The sequence below is a fragment of the Gossypium hirsutum genome, chromosome A04 (genome assembly GCF_007990345.1).
Source record: "Gossypium hirsutum isolate 1008001.06 chromosome A04, Gossypium_hirsutum_v2.1, whole genome shotgun sequence".
Taxonomy (NCBI): Eukaryota; Viridiplantae; Streptophyta; class Magnoliopsida; order Malvales; family Malvaceae; genus Gossypium; species Gossypium hirsutum.
In genome coordinates this window covers 85,791,090-85,816,868 of record NC_053427.1, presented here as the reverse complement: position 1 = coordinate 85,816,868, position 25,779 = coordinate 85,791,090, and the positions used below count along the sequence as shown (strand labels likewise).

Below are 25,779 nucleotides of genomic sequence, written 5' to 3'. Positions count from 1 at the left end.
TATATTTTCTAAAAGGTTTAATTTTGCTTTTAGTCCCTGCACTCTTGGACATTTGAAATTTAATCTTTTCTTTTTTGATTTCAGAAATTTGAATGTGTTACTAATTAAATTTTGATTTTTAAATAAGATATTTAAATATTAGAATCTCACGTTTAAATTCAATGAAATCTTATGAACAAGTGTTATCTATTAAATTCTAGGGCAAGTTACATCAAATAATATTACTAGGTTTATGTTCTGGCCACTTAATTTAAAAAAAATTATTCAAAGGTTTTTTCTGTTTGCACCAATTAAAATATCTTTTTTCTTTATCTTTTACAGCTTTAGTTTTTTTATGAAACAATTTTAAGCATTACAAGTTATTGAATCAAAATTTAAATAATTTTTTTATTGTCAATATTGATTATTAAATTGATTTGAATCTAAAGTATGTTCTTTTATTTATCAATAAGTGCTCGTTGAATCATTTTTAAGAGTTTATCGGTTGGATTTTTTTTTGAAGAAATTTAACAATCTAATGATTTAAATGAAAATTTTTGAGTAATTTAGTGATTATTTATAAATTTTTAAATTTATTGATGAAAACATACTAAAATTTCAAAATTTCAAAGGAAATGTGGATGAATCTTCCCAATTGTGAACCTCGTAGACCTTGTTGAACACGATATGAAGACCTTTGTTGGACACGACATAAAAACACAATTAAAAAGTGTGACTACGGACACAACGCCATCTGATTTTTTTTTTAATTTAATTTCGTCTTTTTAAACTTAATTTAATATTTTTAATATTTATATTTTTAAAATTTAAAATTTTATTCTTGATTAAATAGTAGATGTTAAATTAAATTAAATTATGTTATTTTTAAAATTTAATGTAACAAACATATTATCATATTATAACATTATAATGTTATTTTATATATTATTCACGTGAAAAAATTAATTAAGATGTTACTTAATAAATTTAATGATTGTCGTCTAACAAGATTAAATTTTTAAAAATATATATTAAATTAATAAAATTAAAATATTAAATATTAAATTCATAACTTACACATGGTACAAAAATTAATAGAGAAATTAAGAGCATAATTTTATCAAATATAATTAAAAGAGCATAAAATGAACATACGTAAAAAAATATATATATATAAAATTTATAATATACATCATTAGTAATTTGTTAATACACGATTGTTATTTAAAATAGTTATTGTTAGTAATACGGACAATATAAAAAAATTCAAAAATTAAAATAATATCATGTGTTATTATTTTTTTTTTAAATTCTTTAAATATAATTCAAACAACATTTGTAATCATTTAACTTTGTGGATTTTTTTGTTTCCTTTTCCACTAATAATGTAATTACTTGTTTTCGTAGAACATGGGCCAAAGTGTCGAATGCTTTATTAAAAAAATCACAAATTTTCCAACCTAATTGCTACGATGGAATAATATAATTTTTAGCTTTTCAACTTCGGAATTAGTTTCATTTTAGTATCTGAATTTTTTTTTGTTTATTTTGATATTTAAATTTAACAATTAATTTTATTTTGGTCCCTGAATTTAAAAAATATAAAAATTTGATGATGCTTCACTTTAAGATTGTGGTACATCGTCACTTGAAATTTAAAAAATTATATAAATTTTCAGGTGATGGCGTTATACAATATTAGAGTATCACATGCAATGTTCTAATAACCAGACTAGTGGTTGAACCGGTTAGACCACTAGTTCTCAATTTAATCAGTTTAATTGGTTCAAATGCTAGACCCAATTGTTAAAAATAAAAACTTTTATTAAATCAATTCAACCTGTTCAACTACTAATTTTTGTCCCAATTGTTTTTTACCGGTTTCGAACAATTTTCAATACAATAATCCCATTGTTTGGATCAAGATATTGATCAGTTCTTGATCTAATCGGTTTGATTGACTTGATCAGATTATCAAATCAACAGTATCTAAATTCAAGGACTAAAATAGATCTAATTAACAAGTTGAGAAGCCAAAAATTAAATTATAAATGTTATGAATGGTATAGCTATACAAATCTGTTGAAATCATAGTTTTCCATCCAATTATTATAATAACATTTTTTGTTGGAATTAAACAAAAAAAATCCTAATATTAAAACCATACAAAGTCTTGGTCAGCTTTAAATATTGTTGATGTTGTTCTTAGCAACTTTCTTGCTTAACTCATCAACTTTTATATATATATATATATAAAGGAGAGACTTACCAACAGCTTCCTACCTAATTTCATATTTTGAAAATAAATGTTGAATTTTAATCTTTGAATTATATTTAAGTTGTGGATTTAATTCATGCACTTTAATTAAGTTAATTTAAGCTATTTTTAAAATTTTATGCAACAAATGTATTATTACATGTGTAATGCCATGTCATATCAGTTTATTAATTTCACGTAACACTAAAAAAAGGGTTACGTCATTTTAATTAGTAGATTTAACGAGCATTGTTTAAGTCAAGACTAAAATTTTTAAAATTTAAAAAAGTATAGAAACTAAATCCATAAATTACGTATAGTATGAGACTAATAATATAACTTAGAGCTACTGCATTCAGAAAAAAGTTCATTTGAAAAGTGTAGTAGGAAAATGTTGTGAAAAAGTTTATTTGTTAGTTTTTAATGTTTTCCGTTGCTACCAAAAATTGAGGTTGAGAGTTAAAATATCCTTTTTAAACATGATAGCAGAAAGTAAAAAATTAATTAGGTTATATGATATTTACATAATTTAATATTTTTTAAATAGTTAATATAAATAAGGATATTTTGATCATTTTCACTTCTAAATGTAAAAGCGAAAAGTACCTAAATCTCAGCTTCTGCATTTGGGTAAAAACACACTTTTCCGCCTAACTTTTAACTGTAAAAGTCAAATGTTCTTCATTGCTTCTGCAGCGATCCAAAATTACTTTTTCACTGTAAATGAAGAACAAACCATTAATCTAACGGATTTAACTACTACCCTTTGAGTCAAGATTCATATTTCAAAATTAGAAAAGTATGAGACTTAAATGGACCAAATTAAAATTATATGGAATAAATTCACAACATAAGCATAGTATAAAGGATTGATAGCAAAATTTAACCAAAAATTTACAATGATTTACTTGCGAACCTTAGAGCATTATCTGTATTAATCATTTAAAATTAAAACCCTTGACCAGTTGAAACCTTCCACCAAGTTTCCACACATTATATATATATCGGAACTTGCATCTTACATAAGTGAACTATCCCACAAAACATGTACCCTCACGTCGATACCATGTCGGAAAATCCTCCAACTCCGACCTATTCAGTCGCCGGACATCAAGATCCAATCCCGGCTTCTGGAATTCCGGGAGTTCAATCCCATCCCATGACCATCCATCATCATATGCGTCATCAACCATATATCCCCCACAACTTATCACGAATTCCCTCCGCTCCGATACCCGGGCAATGGACTTCCGGTCTTTGTCATTGTTTCGACGACCCCGTAAACTGTAAGTCGATATAAATCTCGATGTTTTTGAAGTATTCATGTTTAACACTCACGTCTCATCGTCTTTTTCTTTTAGGTGCAATCACTTGCGTATGCCCATGTATCACTTTCGGACAAATAACCGAAATCATCAACCGAGGATCCAAATGTAAAATCTACACTTACATATAAATTTTTCGAAAAATTAAGTAGGAAATCTGATTATGTTATGTTATGTTATTGTAGCTTGTGTTTCGAGGGGATTTTTATTTGGAATGTTGTCTATGGTGGGAGCTGCATGTTTTTATTCATGTTTTTACCGATCAAAGCTACGGGGACAATACGATTTGCCGGAGGAACCTTGTACGGATTGCTTGGTTCATTTTTGCTGTTCTGCTTGTGCTCTCTGTCAAGAATATAGAGAGCTCAAAAATCGTGGATTTGACATGGGAATTGGTAAATTTATGTTTTTCACCCTCTTATCTCTTCAATTATTATTATTATTTGCATATATATAGGGTTAATTTTAAATTTGGTCCTCAAATTATACCACTTTTCCCACTTAGGTACTTCAAGTTTTTTTTAGGAGTCAAAAGTAATACTTAAACTATCAATTTCATCTCGTTTTACCCTAAAAGTGTATGACATCTAGTAAAAACGTGACACGTTTTTATTGGTTGGTATTGTGTTTTGGGTAATATGAGATGAAATTAATAATTTAAGTACCCCTTTTGACCATAAAAAAAACTTTTACATATCTAAGTGGGAAAAATTGTATATTTTGAGAACTAATTTTGTATTTAAAGTCATATATACCAAGTCATTGATTTAGTGACAAAAGACTTTCGTTTTGTTTGAAGTTTTGGTTGACTTTAGGTCTAAGTTCGAATCTAGACAAGTCCATCCCTCTTTCCTTTATCAAATACATACGACTTGTTCACAACACAATTAAGGTCGAATTTAAAAAATTTTGTGTACCAGGATTGAGATAAAATTATAAACTTTTGGAAGGTCAAGGTTAAAAAAATTGTCTAAAAGTGTCAAAACTAAATTATCTAGTTTTATAGGGATCGAAATGCAATTTCTTCATTTTTGTTAAATATCACAATTTATATATATTGACAAGTAGCCCTAAACATTTATAAAAACCCGTAATTATTTATTTTATCTTTACTAATTTAAAATTTTAAAAAACTTAAATGAAAATTTTTCTATTTTAGGGGACTGGACCCCTGCCAATCCCTTAACTACGCCCCTAGCAATACTAGTTCTTTTTAAGGGAAAAAATAATAATTATCTTTGGAGCATACCCATTTTGTCTATCTAACTTATTAGTTGACTATGCTCTAAAAAAATAACTTATTAATTGACTATGAAAAATAAAATATGTAAAATATAAAATAAATAAATCTTCCCAAGGCCAAGTTTGCAATAAAATTAATAAAATTTTGTTCAAATTGTTCCTTTTGCAATAATAAAACAAACCAACCATGTGAACACATTGATTAGGTCAACATAAATCATGCATGTTCAATGATAACACATCTTATCAAATAATGATAATAACCTCAATAATCTATATGATATTAGAAATCAGTTCAATTAGTATAATAAGATATTTTACTTATAATAATTTTGTTAATTAGACCCTTTAAATTTTAGAAAATTTCAAATCAGTATAATGATAAAAATTACACTTTGATCCCTTCAAAATTTATGATTCATCTCTAATCCTTTAAAATGATTTTCTAGCTTTCATGTATAATGATACAAAATTGACACTTATGATCCCCAGGTTTTCATGCATTGACTTCAAACTTATATAGAGTTGATAAATTTATGATTCATCTCTAATCCTTTAAAATGATTTTCTAGCTTCGTCCCTGATTGCAGGCATGCTATAATAATAATCGATTGAGTCTAGATAATGTTGACATTATTATAGGTAGAATAATTTAAAAGATAAAAGTGTAAACACACTTAAACACGTAAAATAAGTAAATAATTACTTTTAGATTTGTCTTGAGGTACATCATGAAATATAAAACCACCCCCAGGTTTTCATGCATTGACTTCAAACTTATATAGAGTTGATACAACTAATTATATATATATGTGAGAGAGAAAATTAATTTTTTATGAAAAATTATTTAAATTTTAAGGACCAAATTGAATTTTTTTAAACTAAATTCAAGAATTAAATATTAGTTTACCTCACATGGCATGTTTTCATGCATTGACTTGAAACTTATATAGTAGTAGTTAATACAACTAGTTATGTATGTATGTATGTATGTATGTATGTATGTATGTATGTATGAAAATAATAATTTAATTTGGTTGTTGGTAATGGAAAATGAAGGTTGGGAAGCCAACATGGACAGACAGAAGCGCGGAGTAACAATGGCTCCTATTGTAGTTCCCGGGATGGCAAGATAATTAATGATGATGATCCATGTTTATCCATGCATGCATCCATATTTCTATTTTTCTTACTCCTTCAATTAATGGCAACCATGATTTTTTTTTTCTGCCCATATAAATTGTATGTTTTTGTGTGTGCTTTGTTAAGCTATATCATGCTACTCATAGTAATGGCTTCTTGTTTGGTAGTAGTGTGTGCTTAATTGTAATCCACATCATATGTATATATATTTGCAATAAACATACATACTTTCGAGCAATTTTTTGTTGTGGTTAAAATATGTCATTAGTCCTTGTACTTTTACAAGATTTAAAATTGAGTCCCTATCTTATTTTTTTAATTTAAAAATTGTAATCTAAATTTTATCGTTTCAAGCAAATTCTGTCAAAATTTGACAACTTAATATGTTTATTTTCTATAAATAATATACTATGTCAAGTTGAGAAATTTTTATAAAAATATTAACAAAGCTAATGATTCTATTGAGAATATTAAATTCAAAAAATAAAAATTTTTAACTTTTTAAATATAAGAACTAACAGCTCGCAATAAATTACAGTACACGGCTTTGATAATTGATATAATTTTGTGATAAAATTCTACTTTGGTCCTTCAAAATGAAAATATTTCTATTTAATCCCTTGAAGAATGAAAAAACCTATAAATTAATACAAAATAATTACAGTTTACAAAAGAATTATATTTCAATTCTGATCTTAAATGAATTTCCATTTTCACCCTTGAATACCAATTTTATTAACTTTGAAATGAATTGTCATCTTAAAAAATACACGACGCAATTTAATGTATTAACGATATAAAATTCTGAAAACCATAAATGGAACCAATAATAAACACAATTCATAAATAAATAAATAAATCACATCAGCAATAATAAACTGATATTCATAAACAATAAAAAAAACCATAAAAATTAATCTCTATTATATTAAGCAATAAATAAAACCCCTAGCTATGAAGCTGCCATAGCATCTTCTTCCTTCTGCAATCTCTTTCTTAAAAAGACACAAAGTACAATGATAAGTAAAATTACACCAGAAATTATTCCTATGTATATGAATGTAGGATCCATTGTATCAATTTAATATTTCAATATATTTTATTATTAATATTTAAAAATAAATAAAAATAAGAAAAAAAATATCTGGAGGCTTGAATTCAGAAGCCAAATTATTCTTGGTGATGTTGGTCTAATATATATAGAGAGAGGGAGAGATAATAAAATGAAAAGAATATCATAGATTTTAGGGTCCATAAATGTGGACGTTTATTACATGGATTCTCTTATTGATTTCTTTTTTTTTTTTAATTTAGTACAGTACTATTGAATGGAAAGTAATCCATTTCATTGATTTCAATTGAGGATTATTGCAATTTATTATGGTTTAATTCATAATTAATACATTCCTATCAAGTAATTCTTCATCTTTGTCAGAAAATTTTTTTTCGTCATCGGACTCGCCGGATATTTGTTTTTAAAAAATCCTCGCCGGAACACTTTCCTCTCCGGCCTAGTCCTCCATGTGTCAAAACATTCCAAACGTAAACCCAAAAGTGACTTCACATTTCAGTTCATAAAAACTCAATTTATACTTGCTCAATTTGCCATAGCAATTCATACACAAAAAAAGTCAAAGAAATAAAACATATTTTATTGTGAAAACTTTAAAAAAAATTCAAACTTTAAACAAAAAGGGAAAATGTGCAATTCCCACCCAAGTGGCTGCCTGAAAACTTTGTTTATAAAAGCCAACGCCCCTCTATTTTCCTATCCGACCACCACACTATCATTTTCCACCTCAGCTTCTGTCTATGGCCACAACAGACTACGTCGGAGGAGAAGCCAACAACAACGAAAGTTGTTCCGAACAAAGTGATTGAGAGGATAATTAGAGATGGAATTGGTTTTAATTTTGTTTAGCTTTTATAAAATAAATGACATGAAAATTTATGTGTTAAAACAATAAATTCCAAAATATGTCATCAAGATAACGGTCACATCAGCGGGGCATTTAACAGTTTCGGACCAGTCATTGAACGGTTTTAGACTAAAAAGATGGTGACCATTTTTGCTACAATCTTAACACAAAATTGGAGCTATTACTAGCTTTCTTGATGCTTTAGGCTTTAATTCAGCCCTTGAATCTAATACTCCTACTGATTCCAACATTGATACCAGAGGCTTCTCCGCCGTATTGACCAACTGGTTTTCGGGTATCCCGGACCTGACCTTTCCTTTGTTTCTCTCGTTTCTTGCTTTGCAACTGTAAACCCCATCACACAAACAACAGCAGTGAGAAACATGAATCCACAAACTCATACAATTTGACTAAAAGTATATTATCAGAAAGAATAATACCCTGTATTTCTTCCTTGGATTTTTGATGTTCTTATTCCGTTGTCGAGTCAAACCTCTATTCTTCTCTATCTGTTGCAATTTGACATGATTTTTTTTTTGTGTTAGGGAGAAGTGAAGAACAATAACTAAGCAATACGACAGAATAATGTAAGAACCTGATGAGTTATCAGTCGTTTTCCATCGACGGTTTCAGGTAACGAGGGAGGCGCTGAGGTCCTGCAAAAGGAAACACATCAGATAACAGTCTATATGAACCGGTTTAAAAGTAGATAGACATCTAAAAATGCAGTGGAGGAACATACCTTGTATATATCTCAGCCTTTGCAGCAAGTTTTGCGGCTCTTTGTTGCTTAACTTGTTTGTAAAATTCATCTTCTGATTCCTCAGTGTCTTCCGTATCACCATCCTCGTCCCCAGAAATGCCTCCATTACCCCCATCATCTTCTTCCAACATGTCATATTCACCTCCATGATCATCCTCGGATTTAACTGTTGCTCCTGCTAATACTCTGAGTTCATGTTTCCTCCGTCTTTCTCCAATATCATCTCTCTTGGGTAAATCATCATCACCAGATATGACCTTCTCAACAGGGTAGAAGGGAGGGACAAGAGAAAAGTCAAAAAAAATCCATGGTACAAATCAATCATGATGCAAAGTTTAACATGCAAACACTATAACAAAGTGAATTGACCTGCCCAATTGCTACCAGTAACAGGCATGCTCAACTCAAAAAAAGGCTGGGAGTAAACTTAACATATTGTTTTGAGTAGGTAATTGGCTTGTCCCATAAAGAGGTTAACAACGGTCATTCAATACACTTGCTACTTCCAAATACATTCAGAAAGCTCATCAAAGGGATTTCTATCAATCTTAATAGTTTACTGGAGACATAAAAACAGGAAATCTTGTTGAGATTTATACCTTGGACTTGTTCTGTCTAGCTGTAATAAGTTTGGAAATATTAGAATGGTTTGAGCTTGCATGCCCGTTACTTAATCCATGAGCACTTCCTTCAACATCCATAGCATCATCAACAAAATCATCATATGTTTCAAGCTGTCTGTTTCGTCAAAGTTGAATGAATTAGTACTCGGTACTGTCAAAAGGGGTAGCTAATTACAAAACAAGAGGAAAAGCGGCAATACCCCTTCACTGGTTTCCTATGTTTCTTGGTTTTATCAGGCTTTTGGATGTTGGAACTAAAGATTCCCTTCTCTTTCAGTTTCTCCTCAAGAGCTGCTCTTACTTTTAACATTTCCCTGCTTTGTACACCTACTTGGTCATTCTGCATTTATTTTGGAGAATATCAAGTAAGATATATTGCTACTTACTACATAACAGAGACAAAGAAATAGAAGGAAATATGAAGCAGTAGGCACATCTTACCTCACGCTTAAGTTTCATCCCCTTGTTATCAAGGTTACTAGCAAACTCCATTTTTAGCAAATTAGGTGTGTCTTCAAGCTGATTCATGAAATAAGAGATCAAACGACAAGCAAAAACACAAACCTAAATGGCATATTAGGGAGAGACAACAGTGATGCTAACTTTGACTACCTCAGCCATTTGTAAATCCGTTACTAGTGATGTACCATGATCCTTAGTGCCAGAGTCAGATATCGGTTCAGCACTCTCTTTAACCAAGTTTTGTCCCATTTCAGCCTCTTTATTCTTCAGAATCTCCTTCCATTCAGAAGAAAGGTTCCCACCAAGTTGTTTCACCTGTTAAGTGGAGCAAGCATCAGAAAGAGGAAATAGAATAATGGGTTAAATGCAATGAAATAAGATCTACACAGAAGCATCCATCAGATATAACCAACCACTACAAGTCAGCAAATACAAGGGGGAAAGAAACTCAATCATGGAAAGCATTGTGAATAGCATAGAAATAAATTCATAAATCTAGAATACAATATTCACTTTTCAAGGATAATGACCTTATCAAGTAAGCCTTGGATCTCCACAATACGACCTAAGACGGGATGACCACGAACAGGCTGCCCTTCAGACTTGAGAAGAAGATAAAAGGTTATTGCTTGACAATAGGCCAGCAAAAGAATCTGCTTCACCTCCAAATAGCGCATTCCACCTTCCAAAAGGATCTTCCCTTCTTTAGCCTTTGAAACACATAAAATCCTTTAACATGTCAGCAAAGAATATGAGGAATCTGATGTTACATCCAAAGTCCGAAATTATCCTTTAAAGCAAGAAAAGTTATCCTACACACCGATTGTGGAGATAAGAAGATTAGACCCGTTACCATATATTGTTATATATCAGAAATATAGCAACCAGCCAACCTTGCTTGTGGAGTTTAAAAACTTTATTTCCAAATTAACCACAAAAAAACATGTAATCATCTCAAACCACACACTTGAAGTTTCCCAAATGACCTAGATGGACCCAACATGCATATATGCTGCCAAATCAGTTGGCAGATCAAGTATAGTATTACCCTTCTATTCAAAAACAAAAATAACAAAAGAGAAGAAGAACACCTTTCTTAAAAGTGGATTAACTTTGCTTTCAAGCTCTTCGAGTGCAGCATTTAGCTCTGACAATAAGCCAATTAATTCTGGTGCAGAACTGAGGAGCAAAACTATTGACTTTAAGCCATGGGGTAAGACTAAGAAAAACCAAACAATCAACCCTCAAACCCATCCAAAAAAGAAGAGTGAATATCCGGTGCATGTAATAAGATACAGAGGATACTTCTTCTAGGCAATAAATTGGTTAAGGTTTCCATTAAACAAAAAAATGTTGAGGCATATAGTTCAACACAAGTGGATTCAAAACTTAAAAAAAATGTCCACAGAATCCAAAATTTTCAAATACAATTCATAAATATTTGTCTTAAAAACCCATTAATCTATGGAGGTAGAGAGAGGCAGAGACCTTCCATCAGCCACTCAGACAATGCATTCAAAGAGAACCATTAATAAAACAAAGAGCTTTACAACCAGAAGATTGATAAACAAAAAACAAGAAAAATGATCAAAGATTTAACAAACATAAGTATAGAAAATAAACGATGCTTAAACACAATGCTTACAGATGTTGATGTAGGATAGGGAGTAAATATAAGTTATAAAACATACCAACAATAGATGAAATGGTAAAAAATGAAAAAACCGAAAGACAAAAACCACACCTGTGTACCACATCCATCTGCTCTTCCTTTGACAAAGCATTCAAATCCTTCTTGACCTCCTCAAATGTAGCCACGTCATCCACAGGTTCTTCACTTGCTAGGGATAATTTTCCACCTTTTCCTTTCGATGACATTTCCTGTGCCAGAAACATTTTCTGTGACTAAAATATTTGAAGTTCATATCCCTTACATGAGCAAACAAAGTTCTAAATGCCAAAATAACAGGTAGCAAGCAAGCCTCCTCACCTCTAAGGTCAATTCTCTATTAGTCTCGTCATCACTAGCATCTTCAAGGCCAAAGTCTTCAATTGATAAATTTTTCGCTCTTTCCTTCTGTATCTCTTTCACCTCTTCCTCCTCTTCCCTGGGAGCCTCATCGTCACTTGAGTGCAACTTCAGAAGTACATCAAACAATAAGTGAAAAAAAATTCATCTATTCAAAAGAAGACATGAAAGAATCTTCAAAGGAATGTCATTCACAAACAGCCGTCCTTGAAAATCACGCAGCAGCAAAAGAAGGCAGTCAAGTAACCAATATGAAAGGAACCAGAAAGAAACCTGAAGTTCAAATTCTAACCTCAAAATCACGATTATCACCACCATAATATCTGCTCTTTATTCCACCCCATTGACCCATTTCTTCTTTATCATCCTCATCATCTTCTTCTTCTTCATGCATTTCATCCTCAGCTCCCCCAAACTTTGCTCTCAAGAATTTATGTTGCCTTGCAACTGCAAATCACATGCAATAAGTAATTGATAGAAATGCAACTCCAAGAAAATGTGAACTGCATATACTTGAAAAGGATGCATCATACAACAAAGTAGACATATCTATCTAAATTATCACCTTCAAAATCATATGGAAGGTAGAAAAAGGAGCACTGGGGGGTTGGGGGGACTATGTAACTAAGCCAGTTTCTTCTACAAAGAAGAATAATTTCAGACCAATATCAAGTAAATTAACAGTGAAAGCAAGCGAGAGACAGAGGGAGGTAGCTAGTACTGTAGAAACATTAGGCACCATTCTTCTAAACCAACAATTCACACAAAAATTCTAGTATCTTAATTTAAATAAAACCCAAAATGTATCAGCAAATTCAATGAACAAGACAAATCATTTTGTGTTCTAGTAATTAATGTTTTATAACATGCATGCCAAACATTCATTATATTAATATTAAAGAAATGCAACAAACTGCAAAATATTCTGAACTCTCTTACTTTTTGCTGCAAACTTAGAAACTTGAGCATCATCGATATCATCGTCATCTCCCTCATCATCATCATCATCGGTATCCTATATACGGAAAGACAAAGACACAATAAATATGTAATACAAAAAGGAAATGTATTGCCACCACTCTTGATACAGTCGCCAATAGCAGTTCTATTAACATTCTACTATTTAGTACAAACTCGCCATCCTCTAGCAATCATTTTTTAATTATTCTTATTTTTATTTCAAAATCAATTCTTTTCAAATTATCTTGTATGTTAGAGTCACAGTGACAAAAACTTTGCTCTCTTCCTTTTACAGGTTTCATTCATAAGGTTTCTTCCAAACACTAATGACACACATCTTAAACTAAAATTTTAACAAATGAAACAAATAAAAATAAGAACCTGAAGATCAAAAACAGGATGTTCATCATCTTCATCATCTGAATCTCTAAAATCCCCATCCATATTCAAGGGAACAACATCCCTTTGCTTATGAACTGCAGAAAGTAAATTAAATAATAATAAAAAGTATAAATATAAATAATTTATGAAAAAACACAGTGAAAGTGAACTTACAAACATCAATTTCATCGTCCACGTTCTCAGGATTGAAGGCATCATTGGCACTATGTCTTCTCTTAGAATTTCTCTTATCTTTCTTCGAGATGTTTCCTCTCTTTCCCATTGCTAGAAAAAGAAAAGTGACCAATCTTCCGTTACCGAGTTTGATTTGCTTCAGTATTTTTTTTTTTCAAACTGCAACGTTTCTACAAATGCAGAATTCCTTCTATCTATCTTTCTCTCTCACACAGATAAGAAAACACACACACACACAGATTTTGCTGGGGGCTGCCAAACAAATTAACATGTACAATAATCGAGTTTGGAATGACTATCTAAAAGCATAAATGAGGTAGATTTTCGAAATTCAAAGAGAAGAAAGCAACAAATAAAAAAGTATCCGAAAGAGTGACAGAGGGAGAAACGTTACCGTTGAGAGAGTGAGATGGACGGTGGCGGCGGCCAGCGAACTCAGGTGAGGTGAGGTGAGGTGGTGAAGCAAGGCCGCAGCACAGCTGAACAACTTAGTGAGAGACCGACGACTGACGGACAGAGATACCTTGGAGAGACCGACGGACACAGACACACAGTGGTCGGGGCGGCTGAGCAGCGGGTAAGGGTTTTTCCTTTTCTGTTGGGAATTTGGGTTTAGCAAGTTATAATTATTAGATTCTTTTAATTATTATTACATTTTTATTTTGGGATTTTGGGCAATGGGTTGGCCGGTTCAAGTTGGGTATTTGAAATTATTAGCGTTCAGGTTTACTTTGGGCTTACGATTGATATTGGGCTTGGGTTTGGTTCTTAAATGGGTTATTGGGTTTAAATATATATTTAGGTAAAATGATCTTTCAGTTCCTCTCAATTTCTATATTGAGCAATTTGGTCTCTCTTAAAAAAATCGAAGCAATTTAAACTCTGTCAATTTTGAAAGTGAACAACTAAAAAAAATTAATCACAACATTAATGCTTTTCATCAATTTTACATAAATTTTATCGGTATACTAACAAATTTACCTCACATAAATTACACATTTTATCAAATTGGTCATGGTTTAACAAATTTAGCTCGCAATATTTTTGTAAATGTGTAAACATTGAGGCTAAATTTATTGATTTTTTTTACATTAAATACCAAATTTAAAAAATATGTAAACATCAAGGGGTAATTTTGTTATTATACAAATCAAAATTATGCACAATTAACGAAAGACATTAATGTCGTGATTATTTGTCCTTAATTGTTCAGTTTCAAAATTAACAGGGATTAAATTACTTTGATTTTTTAGAGAGATTAATTTGCTCAATTTCGAAGTTGAGATGGACAATAGAGGTCTTTTTACCTTATATTTATTAAGGTATGCCAAGTCAATCACCGCCAAGTTTATTTCATGTTGTTTTAGGGTTAAATAACCTTTGGGGTTAATATGAGAACAAACCTTTGGGGTTAATATGAGAACAAGTGTCAAGTTTAGTTCTTAATATGGAAACAATTGTCAAATTGATGGACAAAAAAAACTGGCCAAGCCCTAATATGAAAACAATTATCAAGTTTAGGAACTAAATTGAAAAAAGTCTAGGCCAAATATGAGAGTTATTGTCAAGTTAAGGCCCCAAATAATAATTTAACCGATTGTTTTATTATGTTGAGCTAAATAACCGACATTCACCATTCTCCCTTTCAACTTGATAATCAAGCCTTTATGTTTATTTGTTCTTTTTACAATTATATTTTATTTATTTTGTTTTTCTTAATATATTTTTATAAAATTTAAAGTTATTTCTAACACAATTTTTTTGTATTCTTTAATTTTGATCATTTTAAAAATATTTTAACACGATTTTTGAAGTTATTTTTAACACACTTTTGGTATATGAATATAATCTTTTTGAGGGAATGAATATAAATTATCATAATTTAAAATTATTAATAATTTCATATAAAAATATATATTTTTTATCTCATGGGAAGGTTTAAGAAATTCCACGTGTTCTTACAAAAACAAAATCGAGCCGTGTATTTTAATTATTTCCTTCAAAATTGTTTGGTAATAAATTTTTTGATTTGTCTTTTCTAGGCACTCAATCATAGACTTGTCCACGAGCCGAACCGAGACAAAATTCTAGACCATTTGATAGGCCTAAGCCTGGCCAAAAAAATGGGTCTATATTTTCACTCAAGCCCTACGCGAATTATAGATGCTAAACTCGCGCTCGGTGGCCTATATTAAATTTTTTATATAAAAAATTAAAAAAATAATACATCAAAAAAAATAAAAAATATTAAAATTAATGTTTCCAAACAAATTGAAAATAAATTAAAAAAACTCTTTATACTTAAATAAGACTGAGATAAGTGCAACTTAATAAGCAAATAAATCTAAAATTGTAGCGGAATTAATAATAAAATAACAATTATACAATATACAAATAATAGCAACATAATAATGAAATGACAATAAAACTGTGGGAAAACAACAATAAAACAGTAACTTCTTTTTTTTTACAAATTCGGGCCAAGCCTTGACAAAAAAAGAACCTTACACGAGCCTCGTCCCATTTTCTAAACGGGCATTTTTTTTGTCCAAATCTATTTTTCAGATCTATATTTTTGCCTAATTCCTCTCACTTTTTAGAAAGACTTTCGGGTCGGGCAGGTCTACCCTACCTTCTTGGATTTTTGAGTGTTTCCATTTTTTCACTGGTGACCAAAAAGACAAAATTGAATAGTTAGATGATCATTTTGTAACTTTATATTGTTAAATGACCAAAGAAGAAATTTACTAATAGTTGAGTGACCATTTTGTAAAAAAAGGAAAAAACTATTGTTGGGTGACCTCTACTGTAATTTACCCCAAAAAATGTTTGGTAATATCTTTTCTTCCCCAAAACAATACAAAAATAAACCAAAGCCTGAAAACAGCCCAAAATCTAATCTTAAGAAAATGGAAAAACAGTAGCTCTACTTAACAAAGCAAAATCAGTTCTTTTAAACCCATCACCCAAAATACTTTTCTTTTCCCACAGGTTCCTTCTTTCCTGAACTTAAACCTATTTTGTTATTCAACTTTCCTTTTTCCCTTTTCTTGGTATCAAATAAATATCCCTTTTTTTAATAAATATTGGATCTTTTTTTGCTGTTTGTTTTTGGATTCAGGCTTTCAGGATCTGAGATTCTTCACATAAGGTATACCCCTATACCCCTTTTTTGTTTCTCTCGGTGTTAATTCTTGTTTTATTTCGTATTTCTTTTGATTGAATGATCATTGGGTGTTTTGTTTCATGGGGGGAAATGGGATTTAAATAGATATTGAAGGGTTATTTTTAATAATTATTATTTGTTACTTCTTTCCATGAAAAAATGGGATTTTAAGTAGATATTAGAGGGTTCTTTTTTAATCTTTTTTTCTTTAGTTCATTCTAACTGTGGACTTTTCTATTTTAGTGATTGAATTTAGGAGATTTGTATATGTGTGTGTGTGTGTTCATGATTTTCATCTTCATTATGTGATAGGTTATTTTTCAATTTTAATTCATAAACCCTAGGGCAATACCATCTATATTATCTGTGGAATTTGAGAACTTAGGCCACACTTAATGGAAAGTGGGACCAGTTTTTAATTGTGTATTTAATATCATTTCTATACATATTTCACATTTTTGTATTTGGCATTTTTTACCAAATCAAGTGCTTATAAATAACTATTTGAACATTAAAACACTGTTTTAACAATTAGTTACAAAGTTAAGTTATGCCATCATTTTGGTTCTCACAAGCACCATATATTAGGTTCTTTCTAAAATGTATTCCTTGTTGTATCTAGAACAAATGGCTAGGGAAACATCGATCTCGTGAGTACTTTTCATAACCATGCAAAACATTGCCCTAAATTAGGAAGTTTTTGCTTGTATGCTACTAATCGTAACGCAGTCTTTACTGTTTACTCATGTTTTCTTTCCTTTTTCTTCCTTCCATATCGATGGCTTGTAATGAACCACTTATGCTTTGTTATACCCTTTTATCGATAGTTTTTATACCCTTTTTTTCTTTCCTTTTTTTTTCTTTCAGTTGTATTAATTCTAGCACTTGACTAGTTTGTTGACGTTTTCTTTCTTCAGATATCGGATTGGTTTTCTCTGACTTAAGGATACATTTCGTTGTATTGGTTTGTGCTATTTCTTGCCATAAATTTTCTGCTTGTTGGTTTTCTGATTGAAAAGGGTTATGGCGAATCTAAATGCATCAACGTCCTTAGTTCCTTCAGAATCCTCAGAACAAAGGGGATCTGTTGTGGTGGATTCAAATGTGAATGTGCTTCCACCTCCTATGAACCAGCAAAAGCAAACCTCCTCAGACGGTTCCGTGGCTATCCTTTGGGATATAGAGAACTGCCCTGTCCCAAGCGATGTCCGTCCTGAAGATGTAGCGGGGAATATAAGAATGGCTTTGCGAGTGCATCCTGTTATCAAAGGAGCTGTTATGATGTTCTCTGCGTATGGAGATTTTAATGCCTTCCCAAGGAGACTGAGAGAGGGCTGTCAGAGAACTGGTGTGAAACTCATAGATGTACCAAATGGAAGGAAAGATGCTGCTGACAAGGCTATCTTGGTTGACATGTTTTTATTTGCTCTTGATAACCCTCCACCTTCATCTATCATGTTGATTTCGGGGGATGTTGATTTTGCTCCGGCTCTTCACATACTCGGTCAACGTGGCTATATAGTCATTCTTGTCATTCCTGCTGGGGTAGGTGTTTCATCTGCGTTGTGCAGTGCTGGTAAATTTGTTTGGGATTGGCCTAGTGTTGCTCGTGGGGAAGGGTTTGTACCTCCCTCGAAGGCCTTAATGCCTCCTCGAGGAGGACCGGTTGATATTGCTAGGTGTTTCATGGGGTGCCATATTAGTGACAATCCTGATGGCCAAAATGAGGAAGAGGCAATAGTTTATAAAGGTGCTTCACAAAGCTGTTACAACCCAAGGGATTTCTCGTTGGTGTCACGATCTTTAGCTGAATATACAAGTAATCCTTCAGTTTGCGTACCTTCTTACCCTGCAACTTTTAGGTCGCAGAGTCTCCCATGTGGTTTGAATGAAGCTTCAGGGTGTCCCGGTTATTATGATCAGAACGATACAATGTGGGTTCAGCCTGGAGACATAAAAGGTTTGAAAGGACAACTAGTGAAATTGCTTGAACTTTCAGGAGGATGCATGCCTCTTACCCGTGTTCCTGCTGAGTATCAAAAGATTTTCGGAAGACCTCTTTATGTGGCCGAGTACGGAGCACTCAAACTTGTTAATCTTTTCAAAAAGATGGGTGACACATTGGCAATTGACGGAAAAGGTCATAAGAAATTCGTTTACCTTAGAAACTGGAAAGCAAACCCGAGTGCACCTCCTTTGGTTCTAACAAGGAAAGACAAGAAAGGGAAGGGTATTCACGAGGAAATCACAGATGTCACTGCAGGTGCTGGCTCATCTGACGAGTTCTCCGATGAGGAAAGAGTGGTAGTTGACAAACGGGATCAGAGGAAGACTGACGATAATCTTGAGCAATTCAAATACGAGTTGCAGGAAATTCTTGTGAGTTATTCCTGCAGGATTTTCTTGGGTTGTTTCGAAGAAATATATCAGCAACGGTATAAGAAGACATTGGACTATAGAAAGCTCAGTGTGGAGAAGCTAGAGGAGTTGTTTGACAAGGTGAGAGATGTTGTAGTCTTGCATGAAGAACCAGTAAGCAAAAGGAAATTTCTCTGTGCAGTAGGTAGCTAGAAGAAGATCCAACAGATTCGTGCCTGTAAACTCGAATAAGACCGACAGTTGAGGTATGTTGATCACTGCTTGGACTCTGATCTGTCTCTAGTGTTTTTTTTTTTCTAAGGTTTCATAAGTGATTAGATAGGATAGGAGAGGTGCAATTCATGCATGGATTTGTGAGGCTCATGGATTGTCATTGTAACTGATCAAACCACTACATGTGGAACTCTGTTGTAAATTAAAATCCCAGCAATAAATCTTTTGTTCTTTTCTGGACTTCTAACTTCGTGTTTCTGGCTGGTATTGTTTGGAGAAGTCACTTCCGGGGGCGTTTGATTCGAGACTCGGATAACTAGTACCATATTTAGGTTAAAAGTGAAATAGCATAGACTAAACCACTTTGACTTTCTGTTTTAACTATGGCTGAACTCGTTGCGACTCTGAGAGATAATTGATCCATAGTTACGGTGATATTTTCAGCATTGTATACTTTTAAGTTACCTTAATGTTAGCTTACAAAATTGGTTCTCATTGTTTCCCCTTTTTCCCCATTGTTCTTTGGGTTAAAATATGCCATGGGTCCCTGTATTATTCACAAATTTAAAATTCAGTCCTCACATTTTTATTTTGAGGAAACTAGTTCATCTGCTTTTCAGATTTCAAATTTTAGGTCCAATTCAAGGGCGAAGCTGAAAGCTTTTTCAGGGACTAAGATAAATTATATATTTTTATAGGAGTTAAAATGCAATTTCACTATTTTATTGACATCTTTATAGTTTTTAGAAGGATCAAATCAAAATGCATCTTTTTTTGGAGTTAAGCTATAGTTTCATCATGTATTCACTTAAAATTTCATAAACTTTTAAGAGGATAAAACAGAATTTCTTTTATTTTAAAGAGGACTAAGCCCCCGCTTGCCCAACCTTATTAAATTATTTTTGAATTAGTTTATATGATATTTTAAAATAAAAAAATTACTCAACAATGTAACTAAAAAAATACGGATATAACAAATTTAAAATTTATAAAATAATTTTAATGGTATTAACAATTAATTTTAAATTTTAGAGAAATAAAAAGATCAAATTCTTAAAAATAAATCTACATAAACTAATTTCCAGATTAAATTCTTAAAAATAAATTTACAACAACTAAATTCCATTCAAAGATTGAATTTTAGATTTTGAATTTGAGTTTGATTTTGGTAAGTTTGGCGTAGAAAATATTAAGTAATTATCAAAGTTTATCCATTCAAAAGTATGCAATGGGAAACATAACGTCATAAATATTATTTCATGCATGTATATATCATTGTCGTTATGTTTTATGCAAGGTGATTCTACAAACACAATTCTGCAATTCATAAAACTGATGGCTGCTTCATCACCTCGAAAGTTACAGTTTACGATCAAGAAGAGCAGGCTTAAATCGGATATAATCCATCCTCTTTATGAGAAGAAAATTGAAGTTCTGGCTCTCACAATAGCCTTTGATCTTCATTTAAGCAACCCAGTTGTCTTACAAATAGGACACAGGTTTTTTAGCATTAACCACTGTTTGATGCAGTTAGTATGGAAGTCATGCCCACAATTGAGGATCCCGGTATTGTCCCCATCCTCGTATTCTTCCTGCCATAGTTGAAGTTCAAAAAACAAGACTGAAAACTAAACAGGTAATGGTTATCATTGCTCGTTTAGCATTGTACCTGACAGATACAACATGGTTCCGGTTCTTGTGTGGATTCAGTTGTAGTAGATGAATACTTCCGCTGTTTCATCAACTCCAGAATGGTTTCCTCATTCAGTCCCGTGCTCACGTCTCCAATCCGTTCTTCTAATGCCAACAATTCCTAGTGTTCCAGTTGCAAAGTGAGAAGAATAACCTCCAACGTGAAGTGATAGAACATTAAACAGCAATCCTTTTTTACCTCGTATGACATGTTATCAACATCAAGGCGCATATCTCTATGTCTGTCATGTGTTTCAACCATACCATGATATATGAACGGATCGAACAGCATATGGTCCTGAATGTATCGAAAGTATTTAGACACGTATTTAGTATTTACAAAGTTGAAACCTGCTTCTTTTCCTTTGTTGGAATAAAAGAGTGCAGCATCCATCCTATTACATTTTCTTAAAAGGATACCGAGCCATGTGTGTAGTGGTCCTAGAGAGGAGCCATTGGTTATCTACTAGAGTTTGACTCGGATTTATGTGTTAAAACCATCTTCAACCTGGAAAGCACTTTTATGGACAAAACTGAGGCTCAATGGGCCAAAAGGAGATAATACCTTACAATGGACTGTGACACCATGCATGTGACCTATAGAAAACAAAACTAGACTATATGCTATGAAAATGTCAGGGCAACAATCATTGTACGAATCAAAAACCAAACCTCGATTCGTAAGTTCTCCCCCCTACGCATAGCATTCAAGACTTCACGAATCTGACAAATGGAGAAGAAAATGAGTACCAAGTTATAGGAATGTCTTCATAAGTTCAATTGCAAGTCCTATTCAGATAGCCTAGAAATATAAGAAAACAATTAAAAAAAATCCTTCATAACACAAACCTCAGAAATTAGCCGGTGTCTCCCTTCGATATCAGCAGCCAAAGCTCGCAATGAGTGGGGCCTCCCAAGAGCATCATCACCTTGTCTCTCTGCTATGAAAGCTGACCTTCGGTATGTTTGATTATTACCTTGACTGTTAGATCGAGATGACAGTGCTGTTTCCCGTGAAGAAGAAGAAGGGGCTGAAGATAATGACGGGAAACGACTACTACTGCTACCAGGTTCAGAATCAAATGGAGGAAATAAAGACCAAGGTGCAACTTCTGATACTCTTTGTTGGTATTGTATTGGCGGGTTGCAAGGAGGAATCCAGGAAGGAGACGGCAACTGGATGGTTGAACTAGGCCCAGGTCGATTAGAAGACGGAACGCCTCCAGATGTGCTGATATTTTCAGATGCCAAACTCCATCCTGTCGGATCTTGCGTTGCTGGTACAAACATTGGATGCTCTGCATTGTTTCTCGGGATATTTCTTATGTTTGGTTCCTCCCGTGATGCAGCAGCTCTCTCTAAAGGATTAATGGAACCTGATGGGTGGCTAGTTCTTGAACTGGAAATGCTAGTCCAAGGGAAAGGGTGCGCATTTCTTGGCACAACAGAAATGGTTCTCATATGAGATTGAGTTGAGGGGGAACTAGAATTTCCTGCTATTGCTGCTGCTGATCTTAAGTTTAGAGAGTCACCAAATGCGGCAGCTCTAGGGTGAGTTGGAGAACCAAAACTAGACGACCCAGCGACCCCGGTTGACGATAAACTATATGGTAAAAATTCTTGTTGGCTTTCTTGATTAGCACTTCTTGTACCTGAAGAAGGAAATGCATCATTAACTATTCTCATACCGAGCCCAACTCTAGAATTCAGCTGATCAGGGGGGCTAACATCAAGGAAATTCCGTGAGAGAGTTGATAAACTCAAGCGGCTAGAAGCATCATTACGAGCAGGAACAGTATTCCATGCAACATTTTCAATTTGTTGAGAATTGCCAGAAGTACTAGCAGAATAAGACTGCTCGGAAGTACCTTCAACGGCCTTCCTCTTGCAGGATAAACCCCAACTACCCAGAGAAGATCCAGAGCCATCATCATTTTCCTCCCCACTCCCGGATGAACTACCAACATTTCCAGAAAAAACACTGGCATTAGATACCTGCTCTCTTTCTAGTCCAACTGAACCGATACCAGTTCCAACACATGACCCTCCATTGCCCCTGTGGCTAGTAAATCCTTCAGTTAGATTCATATTCTGTGGGCTATGAGTAGAGCTGGAACCTTGCAAATATAAGGGTCCACTTCTGATCTGATTGCCACTCCGACCATTATTCAGTCTCCCAGGAAAAAACACATTTGGTGGTTCAATCTGCCTTTCTTCCGACCTTGGAGCATCCCCAGCAGCACCATAAGAAGAAGACCAACCATGCTCTATTTTTGTTCCATCATCATCATCGAGATGGTGATTCAGAACATCCTGAAACACCTGGTTTTGCGTTCTCAATCTAGAGCTCGGTTCACCAGAATTCCAGCCACTAAAGATCCTAACATCAGGAGTAAATGTGTTTCCATTCGTTGCCCCACCAGAAGACACCGTATAATTAGATAACCGAGTTTCCACAGGATTCAGCATGTTACCCAAAGAATTTGGTTGACCAATACTAGTGTTATCAGGACTAGACCCCATGTCAACGTTAACAGTTTCAGGGAACGAATTAATGGTGCCCCCTGACGTTGCATAAGAGACGATATCTTCCACCCAGAAATATGCCAGAGATGCTAAAACCCGTGATTTTTTTTCAGCTTTCTCAGGTCATGTAAGATTGACCGGTTAAATTCCGCATATAGCGTATGTCAGCAAGTAAAAGCCCCAGCCAGTAAACATTTTGACCCCAAAGAGACAACCACCGCACTGACAGTAGGTGCAGGCAAGAATAACTTTATGTTACATAGCATGCACCATGATATCTACATCAACGCAAAGTTAAAATACTTATCCTAATGAAAACAGATTACCAACAGTTCTAGTTTCTAACATGCCAGCACAATTAGAGATTAAGATATGAACTGATATCAACTGACAGATTGATGGTTACAAGGAAAGAAGATGATCCAAGACATGAAGTTCATTTAGTAGGAAGAAAAAATAACATGAAAATTAACAGAACCTAGCACACTGAGAGAGAATGTTTACAAGAGATTACCTATGAGTCTATCTCAAGCATTACCTAAAGAGGAAATGGTAAAGAATAAACTAATTCTTACATTACATCCTGCGGTCTTATATAATCTTCCAAGGTGAAAGATTTTTACATCTTTCTGCTCATACACCCTATCCCTCTCCTTATACGCTGGTTTATGAATATATTGAAATGACTCAAATCAGTTGAACAAGAAACTAATATTATTTAACTTTTCAGATCCTACTCTCTAGAGATTTAAGATACTTGCGGCTGTTCCTTTGTTCTGAATAGGAATAGTCCCTCATTCACTCTCATGCAATATCGGTTACACACAGGATGCTAACTCAAACTCGAACTCATTACTGTATAAAGAATGCAAATTTTGATAGCCGAGTGTAAGGTGCAAGCTTAGCTTTATATTTTGGCGTTAAAAGTAACTACATTTGCAACCATTCAATTCATGAACAATATCACATAGCTTTATAACAATTCATTCAAATGAAGTGCATAATCAAGCAATTAAACTCATGGCATAAACCAAAATGAAAAAACAAAACCAGTGCTACAAGCCTACAAGTCAACCATAAATTTTCCAACATTTCCATGCATTATCATTCATAACAAGCAGAAACAAAGAATGAACACAGCAGAAGTAATATCAGATAGAAAAACGATTAAATTAAAGTATTACCATATAAAATGTGCTCATTATTTAACACTTAGCTTCAGCTCACAAACAGGGAAAAGTTCAAAATCTTTTGGTGAAGAACATTCAAGATTTTGCTGGAAATGCTTCTAGCCAATACCAGTAGATCGAACCAAAACCCGGATTTATAATGTCACCTGTTTAAGCCACAAATTACAAAAACAAATGTAATTTGCAGAAGCAGAATCTACATCAAGGAAACATACACACACAAACAAATATATAAGCACTTCATCACATTGGCAAAACCATAAAACTAAATGCAAACAACCCAAGATATGGCCTTTTAGAAATCATGTAAACCGCTTCTTGTACTATTAAAGCTTTGATTTTTTTTTTTTTGACAAAAATGCAGCAAAACAAGAAAACCCAATCTTTTTTTTTTTAATTTAGTTAAAAAGAAATACCAAATTTAGCATCAGATGATTCAGTTGAAGAATGCCAATACCCAATAACCCAAATAATTTACCAAAATTTTGTATCTAAAAAAAATAAAATCATAAAAGCTTGAAGATCAACACCCAATTAAAACTGTAGCAATAAATCCAACATGGTTCAATCTCGACCTTTAAAAAAAACCCATAAAATAAGCAAAAAATTAAGAAATCAATAAGGCGTGGAATTAAACGATCTTAAAAGCAAACTATTTTTTATCGTTAAAGCAAAAATACCTAATAAAAAAACGCATAGATTAAGAGAAATACCTGAAAAACAAATCTCAGACGATGAAACACAAAGCGATTAAAAATTGGGTCTTTGAGACTAAAAGGGTATTAAGAGAAACAATTGTAGAGAAAGGAATTAGAGATGTTTCTTCGATTTTTATTTTTTATTTTTGCTCTATTTTCTAGTTATTTATTTTGCTATGTGTTTAGGGTTTTTTTTTTCTTCTGATTAACAAATAAGGTGATTATCAGAATAGGAAAGTAATACTAATTAGCTGCAAATTTTTTTAGGTTTAAAACAACATTTAGTCCCTGAACTTAGTAACATTTTTCAAATTGGTACTTAAACATTTTTTGTTCACATTAGTCCTAAAACTTGGTGTTTTTTCCCAACTTAGTCCTTAAACTTGAATTTTGTTGACTTATGATGAGGTGGCATTTTGAAAATTTTTTAATAATTTTTTTCGTAATTTTGAACGCAATTAAAGTTTAAGAACCAAATTGAGAAAAGTTGTCAAGTTTTGAGAGTAACATACAAAAGAAATTTAGGGACCAAATTAAGAAAGTTATCAAATTGAGGGATTCGATTCACTAATGTTGAAACACTTTCGAGAAAAAAACAACGAGAAGAGGAGAAAAAATTCATTAATGTTGAAAAACG

At 32.8% G+C, this 25,779-nt stretch overlaps 4 protein-coding genes across 11 annotated transcripts; 2 read left to right on the top strand and 2 right to left on the bottom strand.

Moving 5' to 3' along the window:
• Window positions 1-3,256: 3,256 nt before the first annotated feature.
• LOC121228264 (protein PLANT CADMIUM RESISTANCE 2) lies at window positions 3,257-6,184 on the top strand. Its single transcript, XM_041111641.1, has 4 exons — window positions 3,257-3,522; window positions 3,598-3,669; window positions 3,747-3,956; window positions 5,863-6,184. The coding sequence occupies exons 1-4, from the start codon at window positions 3,282-3,284 to the stop codon at window positions 5,937-5,939; spliced, it is 600 nt and encodes a 199-aa protein (XP_040967575.1). The 5' UTR covers window positions 3,257-3,281; the 3' UTR covers window positions 5,940-6,184.
• A 1,663-nt stretch (window positions 6,185-7,847) lies between these two features.
• LOC107945130 (something about silencing protein 10) lies at window positions 7,848-13,937 on the bottom strand. 4 transcript variants are annotated; one of them, XM_041111639.1, is made up of 17 exons: window positions 13,673-13,937; window positions 13,258-13,368; window positions 13,084-13,178; window positions 12,682-12,757; window positions 12,035-12,189; window positions 11,704-11,850; window positions 11,458-11,594; window positions 10,805-10,892; window positions 10,244-10,423; window positions 9,864-10,028; window positions 9,693-9,770; window positions 9,452-9,591; window positions 9,228-9,366; window positions 8,608-8,885; window positions 8,461-8,521; window positions 8,306-8,374; window positions 7,848-8,210 (listed from the first exon to the last, which is right to left on the bottom strand). In XM_041111639.1, the coding sequence occupies exons 2-17, from the start codon at window positions 13,364-13,366 to the stop codon at window positions 8,079-8,081; spliced, it is 2,049 nt and encodes a 682-aa protein (XP_040967573.1). In that variant the 5' UTR covers window positions 13,367-13,368; window positions 13,673-13,937; the 3' UTR covers window positions 7,848-8,078. The 4 variants fall into 4 exon arrangements, with proteins under 4 accessions (XP_040967573.1, XP_040967572.1, XP_040967574.1 ...); XM_041111638.1 differs by having other exon boundaries at window positions 9,855-10,028; window positions 13,258-13,530; window positions 13,673-13,904; XM_041111640.1 differs by having other exon boundaries at window positions 13,258-13,530; window positions 13,673-13,904.
• A 2,210-nt stretch (window positions 13,938-16,147) lies between these two features.
• LOC107945131 (uncharacterized) lies at window positions 16,148-19,276 on the top strand. Of its 3 annotated transcripts, none has more exons than XM_041111635.1 (3): window positions 16,148-16,269; window positions 16,400-16,429; window positions 17,362-19,276. In XM_041111635.1, the coding sequence occupies exon 3, from the start codon at window positions 17,468-17,470 to the stop codon at window positions 19,013-19,015; it is 1,548 nt and encodes a 515-aa protein (XP_040967569.1). In that variant the 5' UTR covers window positions 16,148-16,269; window positions 16,400-16,429; window positions 17,362-17,467; the 3' UTR covers window positions 19,016-19,276. The 3 variants fall into 3 exon arrangements, with proteins under 3 accessions (XP_040967569.1, XP_040967570.1, XP_040967568.1); XM_041111636.1 differs by having other exon boundaries at window positions 16,152-16,269; window positions 17,464-19,276; XM_041111634.1 differs by having other exon boundaries at window positions 16,158-16,429; window positions 17,464-19,276.
• A 984-nt stretch (window positions 19,277-20,260) lies between these two features.
• LOC107945132 (E3 ubiquitin-protein ligase MBR2) lies at window positions 20,261-25,362 on the bottom strand. 3 transcript variants are annotated; one of them, XM_016878990.2, is made up of 7 exons: window positions 25,158-25,362; window positions 24,439-24,590; window positions 21,578-23,532; window positions 21,401-21,451; window positions 20,928-21,026; window positions 20,706-20,849; window positions 20,261-20,628 (listed from the first exon to the last, which is right to left on the bottom strand). In XM_016878990.2, the coding sequence occupies exons 3-7, from the start codon at window positions 23,249-23,251 to the stop codon at window positions 20,497-20,499; spliced, it is 2,100 nt and encodes a 699-aa protein (XP_016734479.2). In that variant the 5' UTR covers window positions 23,252-23,532; window positions 24,439-24,590; window positions 25,158-25,362; the 3' UTR covers window positions 20,261-20,496. The 3 variants fall into 3 exon arrangements, with proteins under 3 accessions (XP_016734479.2, XP_016734481.2, XP_016734480.2); XM_016878992.2 differs by having other exon boundaries at window positions 21,578-23,476; XM_016878991.2 differs by having other exon boundaries at window positions 24,439-24,640; window positions 25,158-25,356.
• Window positions 25,363-25,779: the final 417 nt, after the last annotated feature.